Source organism: Heloderma suspectum, chromosome 6 (assembly GCF_057233095.1).
Source record: "Heloderma suspectum isolate Gila_16-S chromosome 6, 16-S_ref, whole genome shotgun sequence".
NCBI classification, from domain to species: domain Eukaryota; kingdom Metazoa; phylum Chordata; class Lepidosauria; order Squamata; family Helodermatidae; genus Heloderma; species Heloderma suspectum.
The window spans coordinates 105,390,040-105,407,220 of NC_139463.1; the positions used below are offsets into that span (position 1 = coordinate 105,390,040).

The 17,181-nt window shown below is 49.1% G+C and overlaps 1 protein-coding gene across 1 annotated transcript in view; it reads right to left on the reverse strand.

The window, feature by feature from the left end:
* Positions 1 to 17,181, reverse strand: part of HSD3B7 (hydroxy-delta-5-steroid dehydrogenase, 3 beta- and steroid delta-isomerase 7) — a 56,584-nt gene that overhangs the window by 4,590 nt on the left and 34,813 nt on the right. The window contains exons 3-6 of the mRNA XM_084806063.1: positions 8,349 to 8,492; positions 4,487 to 4,595; positions 1,063 to 1,162; positions 68 to 230 (exon numbers count right to left, since the gene is read on the reverse strand). Coding sequence (XP_084662189.1) covers positions 68 to 230; positions 1,063 to 1,162; positions 4,487 to 4,595; positions 8,349 to 8,492 — 516 coding nt within the window. The remainder of the gene's footprint in view (positions 1 to 67; positions 231 to 1,062; positions 1,163 to 4,486; positions 4,596 to 8,348; positions 8,493 to 17,181) is intronic.

Below are 17,181 nucleotides of genomic sequence, written 5' to 3' on the forward strand. Positions count from 1 at the left end.
TGAGAGAGAGAGAGAGAGAGAGAGAGAGAGAGAGAGAAGAATGGTATTGTTGATCCATGTAACTCACCCACATAGACCCTGCCGTGTTCGGTGAAGGCTGGGATGATTCGGATCATGCACCTTTTTGTGAGTAGCCCTTTCTCATAAAATTCCTTCATCAGCAGATGGTTTTCCCCATAGATGCCCGTCGGCCGAAGTGCGCAAGTGACCAACTGCTTCCCATTTTCCATCTAGCACAGAAGAGGCAGAAAGGTTTGTTAGGGAGCCAGTGCAGTAGAGAGGCTAAAGTGTTGGATTGAGGCTGGGGGACCCAAGTTTCAAATCCCTGCTCAGCTATGATGCCCCACTGGGTGACTTGGGGCCAGTCACACACTCTAAGCCCTAACCTACCTTGCAGGGTTATTGGGAGGATAACACAGGAAAAACCCCTGGCGCACTCAACAGAGCAGGGGTGTCAAACCTCTTTCAGCAGAGGGCCGAAGCTCTGGCAGGCTGCATTCCCATGGTGGGCAGGGCCAAAGGCAAATGGGGTGGGGCCAACCAGTCAGCACATTTTATCGTAAACAGCACATTTTATTGTAAAGCTCTTACTGCCAGGAACAAAGCCTTAGGAGTGGCATTTCAAGCTTTTAAAATGGGGTGTGTGTGTGTGCAAAAGCCTGGAGAAGCCATTTGGAAAACCCCGGCGGGCCAGATTTGGACCCCAGACTGGCTGGATTTGGCCTGCAGGCCTGAGATTCGACACACCTGCCTTAAGGTAGGGTAGGACTTGTCATAAATACACTGCAGAGGGGGAGCCTTGCCAGCCTTCAAGGCACTGCAAGACTCTTCACTGTTTTGCTGCAACAGAGGAAGAGCTGTCTTGGGGCAAGAACTTCACTGCACTGGAGGCACAAAATGTATCCTTACTTAAGATATAGATAAATATGCTGGGGATTCACCTCATGGGTCTGAAGTAGGTTCTAGTCTACAAATGTTTCTGTCACAATAAATCTGTTCAGCTTTAAGATGCCACAAGACTGTCTCATTCTAATCCCACACTGAAAGAGGAGTCTGGCTTACCAGTCGTCCATTCGCTTCAATGACCAGCTGCTCAGCCTTGGCTTTGCTAACTGGGTAAGGCTGTTCATGAATGGCCTCATATTTGGTGTCTTCATTTCCCCTGCAAATGAGGAGAAAAACACCACAGGCCATCACAATCAATACATTCATTGTACAAGAAGCAAACCACAGGAGCCCCAGATCTCCCTCTCAATTATGATTACAAGTTAACATACAATACACCTCAATACACTTTAGTGTGGTTCAGTTCACTCTAATGCACTTTGTACCACGGTATGGAGGCTACTGCACAATATGCCATACAGTATGGGACAAGACACCTGAACCATTGAGAGACGTGGAGAAGAAAGAGTTTTGGTGGGTTCTAGAATCATAGAATAGTAGAATAGTAGGGCTGGAAGGGGCCTACAAGGCCATTGAGTCCAACCCCATATTCTATTTAGGGTTCTATTACTTCCATCAATGAAAAAGCATAATGGGAAATGCTGCATCTATTAGAGTATTCCTTTATACCCATCTGCTAAAGGCATAGGATTGTTGTGTGTGTGTTGCATATTTTGACTCTAATATTCCTTTACCTCAGCCCTCCAAACCCCCAACTCTGGCTCTCTCTCATGCTGTATACGATCCACCTCCAATCCAAGAATCCAAACTCTCCTTCAAGGAGGCACCTTTTTCATATCAGCAACGTGCAAATCAAAATCAGTCCATTTCCTTCTCATGGGTAGGAGATGCATGCGAGGAGCTACAGCAGGGCAGGGCAATTTTTTTTCAAATTCGGCAGTGGAAACTTTGAGAGGATAAAACGGCACTCCATAGCAGCGCTGAAGTGCTCAAAGCGTCAAATTTATCAAGCTAAACTGGACCCTTTTTGAGCCATTTTTTAATGGCAGCAGCCCGTGGTGAGGGAGTCTGGGATGTGTGAAAATGGCACCCAACTCCCCCACAGTTGCCGCTCCTATAATATGGTGTAGCCTTTTCCACTGCCTTAGAGGACTATGGAGCAGGACTGCTACATGTTCCTTCTTCCTTCTTCTTTTTTCTTACACTTGTACACCAAAACATTTGGTAGTGAAAAGTCTTATATTTGCAGACAGCAAGCCGATTCAGCATATATACATTTAGCATCTGCAAACGAGCAGCGTTCCCCTGCTTTAGAAGACATGACAACACAGAGACAAGGCCCAAGCATTGCCCCATAAAGCACTGCCCTTTTCTGGGCATCTAAAAATCGCTCCCTTGCTCATCTCCAGGGTTACTGTTATTGTGTACCACTGTCGCCATGGCATTGCTAAAGATCTCTTAGGGAAGCCCTTGGGTAGGCCCAAACCACTGCTGGTTGGAGCAAAGCCAAGGGAACTCCCTGTTGTGGATACCAGATGCTGAGAGACAGAAACACACAGTTAACCCATCGGGCACTCAGCTTTATTGAGAGTATTGGGATTTTTGTCCCTAGTCAAGTACTGAGTGGCTCCAGCAGCTGAGAAAATGGCATTGTTCTGGTCAGACCGTTTCGATAACAGGAATAGCAAACTCATTCATTGCAGAGGTACCAAAAAACCCTGACCCTTTAGAGAAAAAAAATCCTAGAAAGGAAGGTAAAATCCTACAAAGGAAAGTAAAAAATCCAGAAAGGTAAAAAAAAAAAAAAAGTTTAAAAGAAGGAAGGTAAAAAAAGGAAGGGGAAAAAGGAAGGTAAAAATCCTACAAAGGTTAGAAAAAAAGGGAAGGTAAAATCCTACAAAGGTAAAAATCCTACAAAGGAAGGTAAAACAGCCCAATGAGGACTGAACATGCTCAGTGGCCACAGAACACTTGGTGTCTGTTGAGCGGGGGGAAAACAGAAAACTAGGATGGTGGGGCGGAATGAAATGGAGTGTGCTAGAAAAAGGCATGGCTGGCATCCTGAACAGGAGCGCTCCACGCAGGAACATTTTGTTACAGTTGTCACTTCTAAAAGTCACCGAACCTCATTTTCTTCTTATGCTTCCCTTAGGTTGGCAGATAGAGGTTTGTCCTCCACGTGTCCCATGAAGAGGTGGTAGAATGCAGCCCCTCCCCCCCAGCCCCGCAAATACATTCAGCTCAGGGAGGCATAAAATCCAGTCCTGAGTATGGTTCACTTCTAGATGATTAGATCCAGGAACTCAGTTTTGTCCAGACAAAGCTCAGATATTCCAGGTGACTTCCCATTCTAATCCACAGGTCCCTGGCACCAGCAAGTATTCTACAAGTGTCCATGCATGTACCAGATCTACACACCTGAAGACATAATACGGGCTGTCATGGTTCTGTTTAAAGCGGTTTTAACTGAAATGTTTTTTCAGTTTTTCTATATTGCTTTTAAAACTTTTGTATATGCTTTTGTGGGTGCCCACAGAAAAAAACAGCAGAAAAAGAGAGAGACGGAGACTGGAGAAATGGTGCTGCAATTATCTAACTGCATAAGCCAAAGTTCTTCTCTGGCTGCCAGCTTTACATTCCAGCCCTGCCCTCGGTTAATTTTAGCATGGGGAAGAAAAGAGAATTTCTAGCACCTTTAGGTGGAACACAGAAGTGCATAAAAGATTTAAGGAATGCCAGAATCCTGGTGGCATCAAAAGCACCTCTGGGAAGGCAGTGTGCTTGTGCTACACAGGTGAGGTAAGAACTGGGAGGCAGGAGATTGGGAAATTTATTATGAAATGCCCTTCCTTCAAAAAGCTCTGGGTGGCATGAGTGGGACTGTCCCATGTTTTATCCACCCATGCAGGTTAGGCCGAAAGAGATGCGTGCAAGGTCTACCAACGGAATTCACATGGGGATTTGATCCCTGAACAAACTGTAATCCCACCCCCCCAATGCTACAGCTATACCCATGGTTTGTGAACCTTCCACCTTCAGAGGACTCCTTCTTCACAGGCTTTTCCTGCCACAGATTCTGATCAGACCCACACTGATCAGTCCCTGCTTCGCCTCACTGTGGCTCTGCATGAACTCCAGAGTGCACCCTAGAACACACCTACAGCTCCTCTGTGGCTGCACATCAGAGAGGGCAATCTGGAAGGAAGGCTTCTTACGATGTGGTGCAGTGGCTGGAACATCGGGAGGCCTGGGTGCAAATCCCAACTTGGACGTGAAAGTTCCCTTGGTGGTCTTGGATCAACCACCCTCTCCCAGCCTAATCTCCTTCACAGGGCTGTTGTTAAAATAGAAGTGAGATCCCTATACGTCGCCCAGGGGTTCTTGGAGAAAGGGTGGCATTTAAAAAAATGTAAAATAAAGTTTCAGTGGAACTAATCTGCCAGTAAGAGATGTTCACGACAGCCTGAAAGGCACCTGCATAAATGAACAGAGGCACTCCTGCGATTGAAGGTGACGGGAATCCGGCACAGAACAGGAGCCCGGAGTCCCGGTTTGCTTCCTGGCCTGGTGCAGCACATACCTGTAGAAAGGGTCCCCCTTCGTGTTGGGTCCAACCACTTCCATGCTACTAGTGTAAACCAGATACTGGGTTCCTTGTGTCACACATGCTTCAATTACATTCTGGGTTCCTGTGTTCAAACAATAGGAAGTAGCAGAGGAAGAGGAAGGAAGGGGGAGAGAGAGAGAGAGATCGAAAGAGAGAGAGAAAACGCACACACACAAGGCAAGTTAACCACAGGCCTTTCACCCCAGCCCCATGTTGTGAAAATAAAAGTCACATGCCTCTTTGCCTGCCGAAAAACATTGGGCCCACATAGCCTGCTAAAGCAGGGGGGCCCTGAGAAAAGAAACGTGTGCAGGCTAAAGTCACTCTGAGGAATCTAGGGTAACCTTGGTTCAGTCGAAACAACTTTTTTGCAAAATTAAGCAGTTCTTCTGCATAGTCTTGCTTATGCTGGGCATAATTTATTACTGTTTCAGCTAGCTAGACAGAGAAAAAGAGGAGGAGCGATGCAAAACGCTGAATCCCCCACCTCTTGCTCCCTGGAAATCTGCCCACCCCAGCTGCCACCTTCTGCCATTTCACCAGGGACTGCTCACAAGGTTTCTGACCCCTTTGTGACAATAAGGGCTAGAAACCTGCTGCTGGGCTAAATGGAGCTTTGGTATGATCCGTCAAGGTACACTGTGTGCAAGGGGGGGGGGGCACCAGGTTTTTAAGGGCCCCTGGACAAGACACTCTCCATGGGCCCCCTCTCTCAGTGAGCCCACCCTCGCACTGCCATTGTCCCCAGCGGCTATTGCAACTCATTGCTATCGCTTGCTTGCTTGCTTGACAGGCTGAGGGCCAGGGAGCGGGGAGCCAGTGACATCTGCTGCTCCTCCTTCTCACCGCCAACATTGTCTGGGACAGAATGAGAGGCAAGTGAACAGCCAGGTTGCAATGGTGAAGAGGAGGAGCAACTCCAAGGAGCTCTTGCCCATGGGCCCCTGCTGGGCTGAGACCCTCAGCAGGGGCCCAGCAGACCTACCCTGGACACTAGCCCTGATTCTATTGGGCAGTGGTAGAATATGGTAAGGAAGGGAGCCAGGAAACCAGATCGACCAGTCCCAGTCGAAAGAACACAGGCATCCCCGTTCCCACCATGTTGTACTGCTGAAGGCCATCCTCTCCCATAGTAGCAGGGAGTCAACCTGTGCTATTGCATAAAAACAGGCACCTGTTTGGGCCTGGGTGAAACTGCTGGTGGGCATGTCGGAGGGCTGGTCCCTCATGTGAAGTGTTGCTGCAGAAGTTTAACACGGCAGACACCCTGGGCACGTGGCGCCACCCTTGCCGCCACTTGCAGCGCTTGCCGCCATGACATGGCCGGTACTTCTGAAGACCAGGGATGCTCCCAAGTGGACCCAATTATCCTCGCTCCTGACTCACTCTTGATCGTAACTGAGAAAGGGATTTCCCCAAGTTCTCAAAAACCATTTTTTTCTCCAAAAAGGGCCAGATGGAACCACTTTGAGTGCACGGAGTTCAAAATCGCTGCAAAAGTTTGGCGGGGCAGGAAAATATGACGGGGCAGGGCAGCGCTTGGAATGGTGCTGAAATCTAACGAGTTGCTTTGGCACCAGATGTGCCCAGCTGGGAGCAGCCCAAGTAATGGGTAAAAAGGGGTATCTCTGAGCATGTGCAGAGTGACTCGCCTGTATAGCACTCAGTAACAGCAGGTCCTTCCATAGCCAAGGTGAGGGGCAAGGGACACAAGATGTTGCCTGATACTGAGCCAGGCTCAATGTTGTCTCCACCAGGGGAAAGCAACGCCCAGCCTGTGGAGGTAGCCACCCAGCCAGCAGAGGCTCCCTCTCCTCCACGGGCCCTGTCCCCTCCCTCCACCAAGCTCAGCCCTCTGGGTGGAGTCTACTGGGAGCTTCATGGGGAGACAGGGAGCGGAATCCCCTTGTTATCTTCGATCTGCAATCAGAGATAACAAGGGAAATGGTGGAGCAGCAGCTTCGCCTCCTCTGCATCCACTCCCCAGCAGGAGAAGGTACAGGACAGGCAAAGCCGTTTTCTGGTAGCCACGTTGGGAGGATGATCTGCCTGATGCAGCCACTGAGAACCAAAGGCCTCTTGATGTCATACAGCCCACGTACAGCTGGGGGGAGGTGTCATCTGTTCCCCCCACCCCCTGCCGCCGCCCCTTATGGCTGCCCACTCCTGGTCTACACAGCTTGACGGCAGCTCTCCAGGGTTACAGACAGAAGTCTTCCCTGGAGATGCCGGGGACAGAACCTCAGACCTTCTGTGTACAAAGCCAATGCTTTGCCACTGGGCTATGACATTCCCAGGCCTTGCCTCTCTGCCAGGCTCAAAAGGGCATGCCATTTTAGCCAGAGCTCAGTGTTACAATTTGGGAGTGCAGTCCCCCGAACCTGTCTGCAGTATCAGGGATCAGCCCTCAAAAGAGGTGAAGCAACAACAAAGGCTCTCTGAGCATGCACAGAATCCACCTGCCTCTCCACAAATAAATCAAAGACAGCCCCCCAGCATCTGGGATTAGAGGCAGGACACCCAGGCCAGAAAGCGGCTTCCTGAGTCCGGACATCTCTCCTCTGAGAGATGAAGTGCTCGTTTTTAGCCATTAGGCTGGGAGAAAGGGATGGGGGTGGGAGAAAGGGATGTGGGTGGGGGGAGGACGGACAGATGTGAATGGTGTCTCTGTGTGCATGCGTACATGTGAGTGAGTGAGGGAATGGGGGGGTGAGAGAGAGTGGGATGGTGATTGTCTTAGAAGAGGGGGAGAGAGAAAGAAAGAGAAAGAAAGAGAAAGAGGGGGGGTGTGGCTTTGGCACCAACCAACAGCAGCCAGTGGCCCGCAAAACATTCCTCCCCCCCTCAAGGGGATGCAGCCTCCATTGCAAGAACGGTTCCCCACCCTGCATTAACAGATAGGTCTAGTTCTTGGAAAGGTTTAACAGCACCGTTCCAGGAGAAATCTCTCTGTATTTGTTGCACAAACAATACAGCGAGCTTCCAGATCGTAACATTTTCCTTTCCACTCACATTTATTTAGCAGTTCCCTTTTCCACCCTGGTTTCCATTCCCCTTTCCATGGAATAAATCTTTCTCCATTCCACACACATACAAGCCAAAACAGATTTTTTAAACCTGGCAACTGCAGACTTAGTTGAGTAATTTGAAGTGAGCAGAGACTTTCGCTTTTGCGGGGTGTTTTTTCCCCTTAGAGGAATAAACTGTTTTGATATATTTCCATCAAGCAGTTGTTTAAAACAAAAATCCAGTCCTTCCCCTGGTAGAACAGAAAGGACCTAAAAATTCCTTTAGCAATAAAACTGGAAGGCTTACTACATTCTTGCAAAGCCAGCAGGTGAAGTGGTAAACCTGTTTCTCGGATGTACCATGTCAAACAACTGCAGGCGCAGGATCACATCAAACACTTCCTTGCGAATAGATCATCTGCACTTAGAAGGCTAGCATAACCTGGCTAGCCTAGAATCCCTTGTCCTTCAGCTACCTTCTAGGAGGTTTTTTTGCAGGGTTTTTTGTATGGAGGAGTTAATTTCTTTCTATCTCGCTCTCTGCACTTTTCACCAAATCCAGGCGAAGCAGTGGCTGTTCTGAATCAGTGACTGGGTGCAGTAATGGGCTGGATGAGGGCCAATAAACTGAGATGCAATCCAGATTAAGACAGAGGTACTGTTAGTGGGTGGGTCTTCTGCCTGGATGAGTCCTATTCTTGCCTTGGTGGCTCTGCCCTTTTTACTGCAGCACATTCTGTGGAATCGGAACAGGTAGGACAATTTCATTAGGGCTACGGGGACGAGTGGTTTGGCTAGATGGCCTTTGGATATCCAACAGCGCTTACCATGCACATTGACTGTTTTGATTTTGGCAGGCGGGATTCTGCCCCAAACGTCCACCAGGCTGGCAGTGTGAATGACCACATGGGCTCCTTTCACGGCTGCCTTCACGTCCTCCAGGTCGCTGATGTCCCCCTGTATCAGGGTCACTTTATGTGGAGGAACAAGATTAGGGGAAAAAAGAAAGACATCAGTCGGGAGTTTCACTAGATAGCTTGAAGAATACACATAGAGCCAACTGATCGGAGAAGAAAGATGGCAATGAAATGGGGACGACCAAATTCATCAACCACAACACATAATAATCAGGCCAAGCTTAGAGTGCTAATTAGGTGCAGAACATTCCCACACAAACCAGCTCCGTGCTCCTTCCCTTTGCATCTTCCCCAGCCCAGACAAGACCAGACACACAGATGGGAAGCAAGATGGCACCAAGGACTATGCAAGATCTTGTGCTCCAAGGCCAAAATATGGGCAGAGCTTCGAGCATATGCAGGACTACTGGAAAACTGTAAGTGGGAGCACGCAGCAGGGCTCGCACTTAGTTTTGTTACATCTGCAACGCGGTGCCTGTGGACATCGCTTTTGGCTCCTGCAAGGGCCCTTGCCTCTTCTGGCTTTTATGCTATTTCTTAAGATTAAAAAAAAAAAAATTAAATGTAACTGGGAGTCCGGCATGCTGCAAAGCGAAGGGCTGCCTTCCGGCACCATCTTCATTCGGGTTCAAAAGAGTGGTTTTGTGTTTTGGAGCTCAGACCCCACCTCTGTCTGGTACTTAAGTTCCTGGCAAAGTTACTTTCCCTACAGTCTCACCAGTTTGCCTTATGGGAAATTAGTGTTCTGTCGCCAGCTGTGCCCATCATAGCAGCCGTTTCGTGAATGAGCAAGCACTGCCCCTGGTTGCAGCCATTTTGTGAGAGCGCCTGTGACACTCTCTCAAAATTCCAAATGTGCCCACTGACCCAAAAAGGTAGGGGACCCTTGTTATACATGCATGCCCCATCTAGGAACACAGGGAGCTGTCTTTTTAGGCTTTACATCCCACCCTTCTAGTGTTCACACAGCACTTGGGGCGGCTTACAACAATTAAAACTAATTATAAAATACAACTGCACACTCCGGGAGAGAGCAGAGGACAGGAAGGCCTGGCGTGCTATGGTCCATGGGGTCACAAAGAGTCGGACACAACTTAACGACTGAACAACAATAAAATACAACATTCCATAAAAACCAAGGGTGAGCAACTTGTGGCCCTCCAGCTGTTTCGGCCTACCACTCCCATCAGCCCTAGCCAGTACAGTCAATAGTAAGGGATTATGGGAGCTATAGGCTGCCCCTGCATAAAAATAGCAATACCTCAAAACAGAGAGAGGTGGAGCAGATAAAGACATTGGATCAGAAATTCTCCACCTGGCAAAATGAAGGCCTGCTAGAATTCAAGACGTTTTTACCATTTGAGAAAATGTAGCAAGAGAGGGGCCAACTGAGCCTCACAGGACACGAAGAATTCAAAAACATGAGCACGACCCCTGGGAAGGCCCTCCGGTCCCAGACAGGGCTCATTCCCAGCCACACCTGGGGGTTGAACCCGGGACCTTTTATTGTGTACAACCCTGGGTGCGTAGAAAGGATGATGCATTTCAGCAGTCCCCCTCCCCACAAACTCCTATTTTGATTTGCATCATTTAAATCTAGATATTTCTTTTATTCACGTGCTGAAGGCAACATCTCTCTCTCCCTCTCTCCCTTGCCCTACGACAGTCACCAAGGCTTTCCCTCACTGCCTTACGTCATCCCAGTAGCTTTGGATAATCCTCCTGACAAGACTTAACCACCATGTGCTGCATCTAAGGTGACAGCATTGTTTCGAGATGGAAGGAACAAAGCCGAGGCCTTTCTTACGTAAGCAGAGGCCTCCTCCCAGAAACACCACTGTCTTTGGCCCACGCAAAACTGAAAGAAAAACACAACCACCCTGCATGACGCATTCATTCCATCTGCTGCTGCTCCACTTTTCCTAGAGAGAAACACGAGGTGGGGAGGGAACGGTAGTCCCAGGGCTGGGCTCCAAGGCCTTGTCCACATGCAAAGGCTCGCCATACAATCCTAGACACCAGACTTCCCCAGCCGGACACCCTCCAGAGGGGCTGGACTGCAACTCCCATCATTCCCAGAGAGCATTGGCCATGCTGGCTGGGGATGATGAGAGTTGCAGCCCAGCCCCTCTGGAGGGTGCCTGGCTGGGGAAGATGGCTATACACGTCTACCCAGAGATAAGCCCCACTGAGTTCAATCAGAGAGCAGATTCTTTGAGATGGGCAGCTCCCAGCACTCCCAACCAAAAGGCATTGAGGGCTATTCCGCTTTTCCCTCTTCCATGAATATTTTGTAGAAAGAAAAAGGAGACCGAGGAAGCGGTGGAAAAACACAGGAGGGGTACCCTTGGAAGATGTCATCTGGACCCCTCTAAAATTCCTGTGTTGAGGCAGGGCAATGGCCCAACAAAAGCAGCGTCTGGAAGCAGCCTTACCCTCAGGTAAGCGGGTACAGGATTGCGGCCTCGGAGAGGTAAATCTACCATCCGTCACCTTCAACCTTTCTAGGCCAGAGCCCAGCTTTAGCCCTGTCTCACAAGATGAAGCCCCTTTTAACATTTTACTGTGCGTCTGTCTTTGGGTAAAGGACAGATGAAGAGTTTAACCACGAAACGTCACCCACAGTGTGAGATCCACTTCTTCCCTGCCTTGCCATTTGCATGAAAGACGGGCATTCTATGGAGCTGAAAGCTGGATTATCCTTCCATCTTGCCCCTCCCTGTATGCTATGGGCGGGCTTAACTGTCCTTTCAATAAAAAATTAAACACATACGTTTTGATCTGCCCCTTTAGGTAGGGGAGGGAGAGATTTTAAAAGTAGCAGAACTGTTGCAAGGATGGGCATGCAAGGTCTTTTCGAAGTCACAGGGGTTAGCCAATCAGTCACCCACTAATGGATGGAACTGATAAGCAGACTTGTAGCCTGTTAAATGCCTAATGCTCCAGGGCATTGTGGGAAATTGAACATGGTAGGCAGTTTCCCAGATTCAGCTGACACTAGCCGTAGCAAAGCAGTCCCACCCACTCTGCAAGTGTTACATCCCTCTTCACCCTTCCTCTCTCTTTCTCTTATTCCTTTTCTCTTCTACTCACTGCGCCCTTGTTTCTTCCCTCTTTCTTTTCATTATTTTTTAAAACAGCCTAAACTTTCAAATATAAATTGGAGGCAGTACTGCTGGCACAATCCACCTTTGGTAAAGGTGTGGCGCAGTTGTGGATCCCTAGTTATTTTTCTTCTGGTAGGGGTTACTTCCTGTTGTGGCCGCCCACCAGGAGAAAAGAAGTGCAGCTCTGAGAAAACGGGGAAATTATGCATGTGGGAAGGGATCAGCACCCCCCTCCCACACGCGCGCGCGCCCATCTACCCATGTCACACTCCACCCCCACTCCCAGTTTACAAGGATTCAGAGAGGACCCAATTCTGACACACAGGCCTGCCACTGTCATGTCACGTTTGGCCCTGAAAAAGGAGTTGCATGACATAATACGTGAATGTTTGAAACACTCCCATCTTTTCCTTTGTCTCAAAACACTGCAAGGTCACATAAGCAAACGAGAAACTGATGCCAAAAATGTCCTTGGGTTTCCCATAGAAAAAGGAAATGGGTTGATTTGATTCAGGTCTCTTGCTCTTGTTAGGTCTAGTCCCTAGGGAACTATTTTTTAAACTCTACAAAGACAGCCTTGGGCCTGCAAAAGGGATGCGTGGATGGGGCTGGCCCCACCGGAAGCCTGCTGGGGCAGGAGCTCCCTTGCACAGTCCTGCACGGGAGCGCTGGCAGAGTTCTAGACATTCGGGCCCTTGAAGCCTCATCGGGTTGGTTTTTGTTTTGTGTTTTTGCCTCTTGTTCTTCCTTTTTAAAAAGGATATGATGTCCCACTTCCTGTTCTACATATCAGACAGATAACACAAACCTTCAAATAGACCTACGTAGCTCCTTTCTTAAGAATCGGATAACATGGAAAATGTGGCTGAATAAAGGAAGAACCATTTGACTCCAACAGCTGTAGAATTAACTGCTGGAGCATGTTTAAATCCTTCCTTTCTTTGCCAGGTTGCAGACAGTCAGAGCAATTCACATGGGGCCAGGTTTCCATTCTCATGAAAAACAGGAATTTGACCAAGGCCATCCAGGTGTCCCGTGCCACCCATGTTGGCGAAATCATGGAAGGTACCCAGAGGTCAAGCCCTAGAACTGAGCTTGCATAGTCCAGATTCACTGTGTTTCATCATACCTGGAGAGAGAGAGCAGGATTCAACACACAGCCTGTTGCAAAAAGCCAGCTGCTGAGAGGGGCCGCTTTGGACAATTCTAATAAGGATCTTAAGCCACATAATATAGGGAATCTGATGGGACAGAAATTTCCTTTCCCGACCCTCCCGAATAAGGTGATCATATGACACATTTGGAAGGCACAAGGTTGGGAAAGGCAAACATTATATTATAAGGCGTAGGAACATAGGAAGCTGCCTTCTACTGAGTCAGACCACTGGTATTGTCCACGCTGAGTGGCTGTGGCCCTCCAGGGATACAGGCAGGATTCGCCCTACCTGGAGAAGCCGGGGATCAAACCTGGGACCTTCTGCGAGCAAAGCATGTGCTACACCACCATGAGCTATGGCCCCTCCTGTAAAGTTTGCCTTCCCCGACCTGGTGCCCTCCAGATGTTTTGATCCATAACTCCCATCATCCTGCTGGTGTTTTGGCCACGTTAGCTGGGGCTGACCTTTTTATCACCACCACCACATTTATAATCCACCTTTTTTCCTCTTGCAAGGACACCAAGGCAGCTTACATGGTCCTCTTCCTCCTCTCCATGTAATCCTCACAACAACCCTGTGAGGTAGGTTAGGCTGAGAGTCAGTGACAGGCCCAAAGTCACCCAGCGAGCTTCATGGCCTGAGTGGGGACTAGAACCCAGATCTCCCAAGTCCCAGTCCAACACTCTTGCCACTACACCACACTGGCTCTCAATGGCAGTTGCAGGTCAAGACAACTAGAGAGGACCAGGCTGGGAACCCAGCCTTCCCCAACCTAGTGCCCTCCATGGCTGGCTGGGGATGCTGGGAGTTCTAGTCCAACACATCTGGATGACACTTGGTTGAGGACGGCTGCTGTAACCCATCCACTGAGCTTTCTCAAGAGGAAAGTGTTCTTACTCCTCAAGCGCCAGTCCTTTGCTGCCATGAACATTTAATTAGTGAGCCAGGGGCTGTATGGAAAACAGAAGTGACCCAGTATGAAGTCGTATGCTGGATGGCGCCTTCATGCCCTCACTTATAGGCTTCATTTTTCAGGGCCAGCCCTACCATTAGGCAGAGTGAGACAACCGCCTCAGTTGACAGATGCTGGCGGCCTGGGAGCAGCAATGGGGCACAGAGCTGTGTATTTCCCAACAACCTGATCTGCAGCCCTTAAGCTAGCCTGCGGTACACTGTCTCTGATTTGGTAAGATTCAAAGACCTGCCTGGTCTGCTTCTGCATGTGGAAGGGGAGGTGCCTATCTGCAAAAAGTTTTGGGCAGTTTGTCCACTGCTGGGGTATGATGAACTAGACTGCCCTTTGGTGATCCTTCCAGGCAAAAGAAATTAGATCTGTCCTGCTGGCTTAACTGGTGAGAGCTTTTGATGATGCCTCAAGAGGACATCTATACACACACACACACACACACACCAGAGTAGGGAGTGCAGGCGGAGGGGGAGAGAAGAAGAGGCTCCCCATGGAGCCATATTCAAAACTGCTTCTCCCTTCTGCGCTTCTCCCTTCCGCGCTCCCCCACTGCTTTGACAGGAAGCCTGTGGTAATCCTCCCAGGAAATCCTGCTGTGACTGTGAAACACCTGACAGGAATGAGTGACTGCAGCAGCGGTCGCCCTTCCTGCCCAACTGACCGACTTCCTCAGTCAGCCAGGAACCTGGGCCACCCGGTTTACTCCACCTGCCTCCCCTTACGTCAAGCAAGGCCTTGTCAGGCGCTTGTCCCTGCCTGGTTTCTTCCCGTCCAGATGTGTTCTGGCTGGGCCACCTGTCACTAGTCAGCTGTTTAAGACATTTTATATTTATTTCTTTTTAAAATGAGGTACTTGGGAACTTAATTCTCTGAAAGAGTCAGAGCTGAGGCATCACTGAGAGGCGTCTGGGAAGGGACTAGAGTCATATTCCCACAGTTCCCCTTGATTTGCTTCCCCCTCTCTATGGGCAGGGAAAAGAACCCCTGAGAGGCTTCAGAAGCTCTGACAGGCCAGCTCCCAACTTGGCAATGACCAGGCTGAGGCCTGCTTCGCAGTAGCAGTGTACTAACAGCAGAGCCCCTCTTGGCTCCAGATTACGGACAATGGTCATGTTCATCAAAGACTGCATACAATACTTCTCTTACACCAGCCTTCCCCAGCCTGGTTCCCTCCAGACGTGTTGGATTGCAACTCCCAGAACCCCCCAGCCAGAATCTGGGAGTTGACATCCAACACATCTGGAGGGCACCAGACTGGGAAAGGATGCCTTACAGCAAGATCATTGCTATGTGGGAAAAGAGTTTATTACACTTCTGGGATGAAACATCAGAGATCCACAGTGGGCCATTGAAGCAGAGGAAAGTTATGGCAAAGTTCACTTACACACCCTGGTGATAAGGGTTTTTTCAAAAAGTGAAAGAGGAATACCTGGTAGTGGGGCAGTGTTTCAATCCCCACCACCTAAAGCAACTGCCTGCAAGTTCTGTTCTCATAGGAGATAACTTTCTTATCACTCCTTTTGCTCTAGGTTGACAATTGCGGGTGGGAGTGGGGTGGGCAGGCAGCTTCTCTCAGAGGGCTAGATCTGACTCAGGGACTTCCAGTTGCTAATCCCCAGTTTAGACCTACAGCTGCTATCTACCAGTCTGCAGAACAGAGGGAAAGAAGAGAAGTAGGGCTAGCCCGTTGTTGCTGCTGAGAGACCAGCCGCCTTTGGCTCTCTCCACCTGTCACCTAACCAGCAGCGATTTGATCAGAACTGGTTCCATCCCAGCTGGTTGTGATAACTTGTGTAACTTTAAGAACTGGTGCATATGTTTGATCCCCCCCCCCTTCCTTTTTTCCTTGTGTGTCATGTCACATTATAATCCTGAGGGGAGGTACTGTCTTACTAATAATATTTGTGAGCTACTCTGGGAGCTTTTTTGGCTGAAAAGGGGGTAAAGGTGCTTCAAATATATGTGTGTGTGTGTGTGTGTGCGCGCGCGCGCACGTGTATATTTTCTTGTTCTACACTGAGAAGAATGTCATGTCTGAAGCATCCCTTAGCGGCAAAGGAAAAAACACTCTACACAACTACAGGGCAGACTCCCCATTATTAGTATTACAATACCAGAGAGCTTCGGCTATTGGGCGGTATAGAAATGAAATGAATGAATGAATGAATGAATAAATCGTATTACTTTCAGATGCTGTAAGCAAGTCCTAGCTTCATTTACATCCAAGCAAGCCCAGATTTTCTCCTCATAGAGGCTTTGTGAATGGCTTAACCCAGCTCACCCATTCCCTTAGCATTACTAAACCTGCTTTTAACAAGTACAAAAAACCCAGCAACCTAGTTGAAGGCGGGAGACGGAGCTTACCAAGGAGGCGTTTGGCTCTCCAAGGACGGTGGCAATGCGTTTCCAAGTCCAGTGATACGCTGCATTCCGGACACCCCTCTGGCTATGCAGCAACGCAAGCATTTTAACTAGGATTAAATATTGACAAAGCATGCCTGTGACTTGGCAGTCGTCCTGCACTTCAAACCACCACCTCCTTTGTTAAGTGGCCTCGCCAGCCCAAGCTGGGGACATTTCATTGCTCCACTTTCTTGAATCAAAGTAGCTAGGTTTTCAAGGTCAAACCTTGTTTAACCTGGATTGAAGCCAAAAGAGATGGGAAACTTGGCCACAGCAGGAGAGGAAGGAGACAAAATTTCCATCCAAGCCAGTGTAGCCTCTCAGGCATCTCTCCCATAGAGACCTATGAGGCCCTTCATTTTCCCCCTTTCCCAATTCCTGTTTTGCATTGCCCAGCAGGATGTCTGGCTACTGAGTACTATTCACACTTGGCCAAGTCAATGATATTTTGGCAGCAAAGGAGCTGGTTGAAGGACACAATCCAGGCGTGAGGCCGGGAGCAAATCACAACCACCCAAGGCAGTGGGCTGGGGTGAGTTAATTCTTGGCTCCAAACCCTCCTTTCTGGCTGGCTTCATACCATTCCTGCTGCAGCAAACTACGGAACTGCAAGGGTGATCCACCATGGAGATCCGTGCTTTGACAAAGCAGTTCCATGTGTGTCGGTGTGACCTTTTTGTAGCCTGCCAACAAAAACCCTCCGTTTGGGGGTGGCTTTGCTTGTGTGAAGTGATATTGCCACACAGTTAGTTGCTGGCCAGCAGCTGCCATGCCACCAAGGGGGACATGGTGCAAAACAGGCCTGCACCAGTGAAATCAGGATTGGGCAATGCAGTGATACACGGGCTGCATCGAGCTCTCTAAACCTTCCCCCCCCACACACACAAATGTTGGATTGCTTGCTCATATTCTGGTCAATATCTGGGAAGATCATTTCCATGCTGTTTTAAAGATTCTCATACATCTAACTCTGTCTGCCTCTGGTCACCCCCGATTGGCCCAGTGTTGATACCGATACAGTTGAGGAATTATTACTCTGGCTTAAGCTGAGTAAGGCTTCTGGACCAGATGGTATTCCCTCAGGGTTGCTGAAATGTACTATTAGCTGG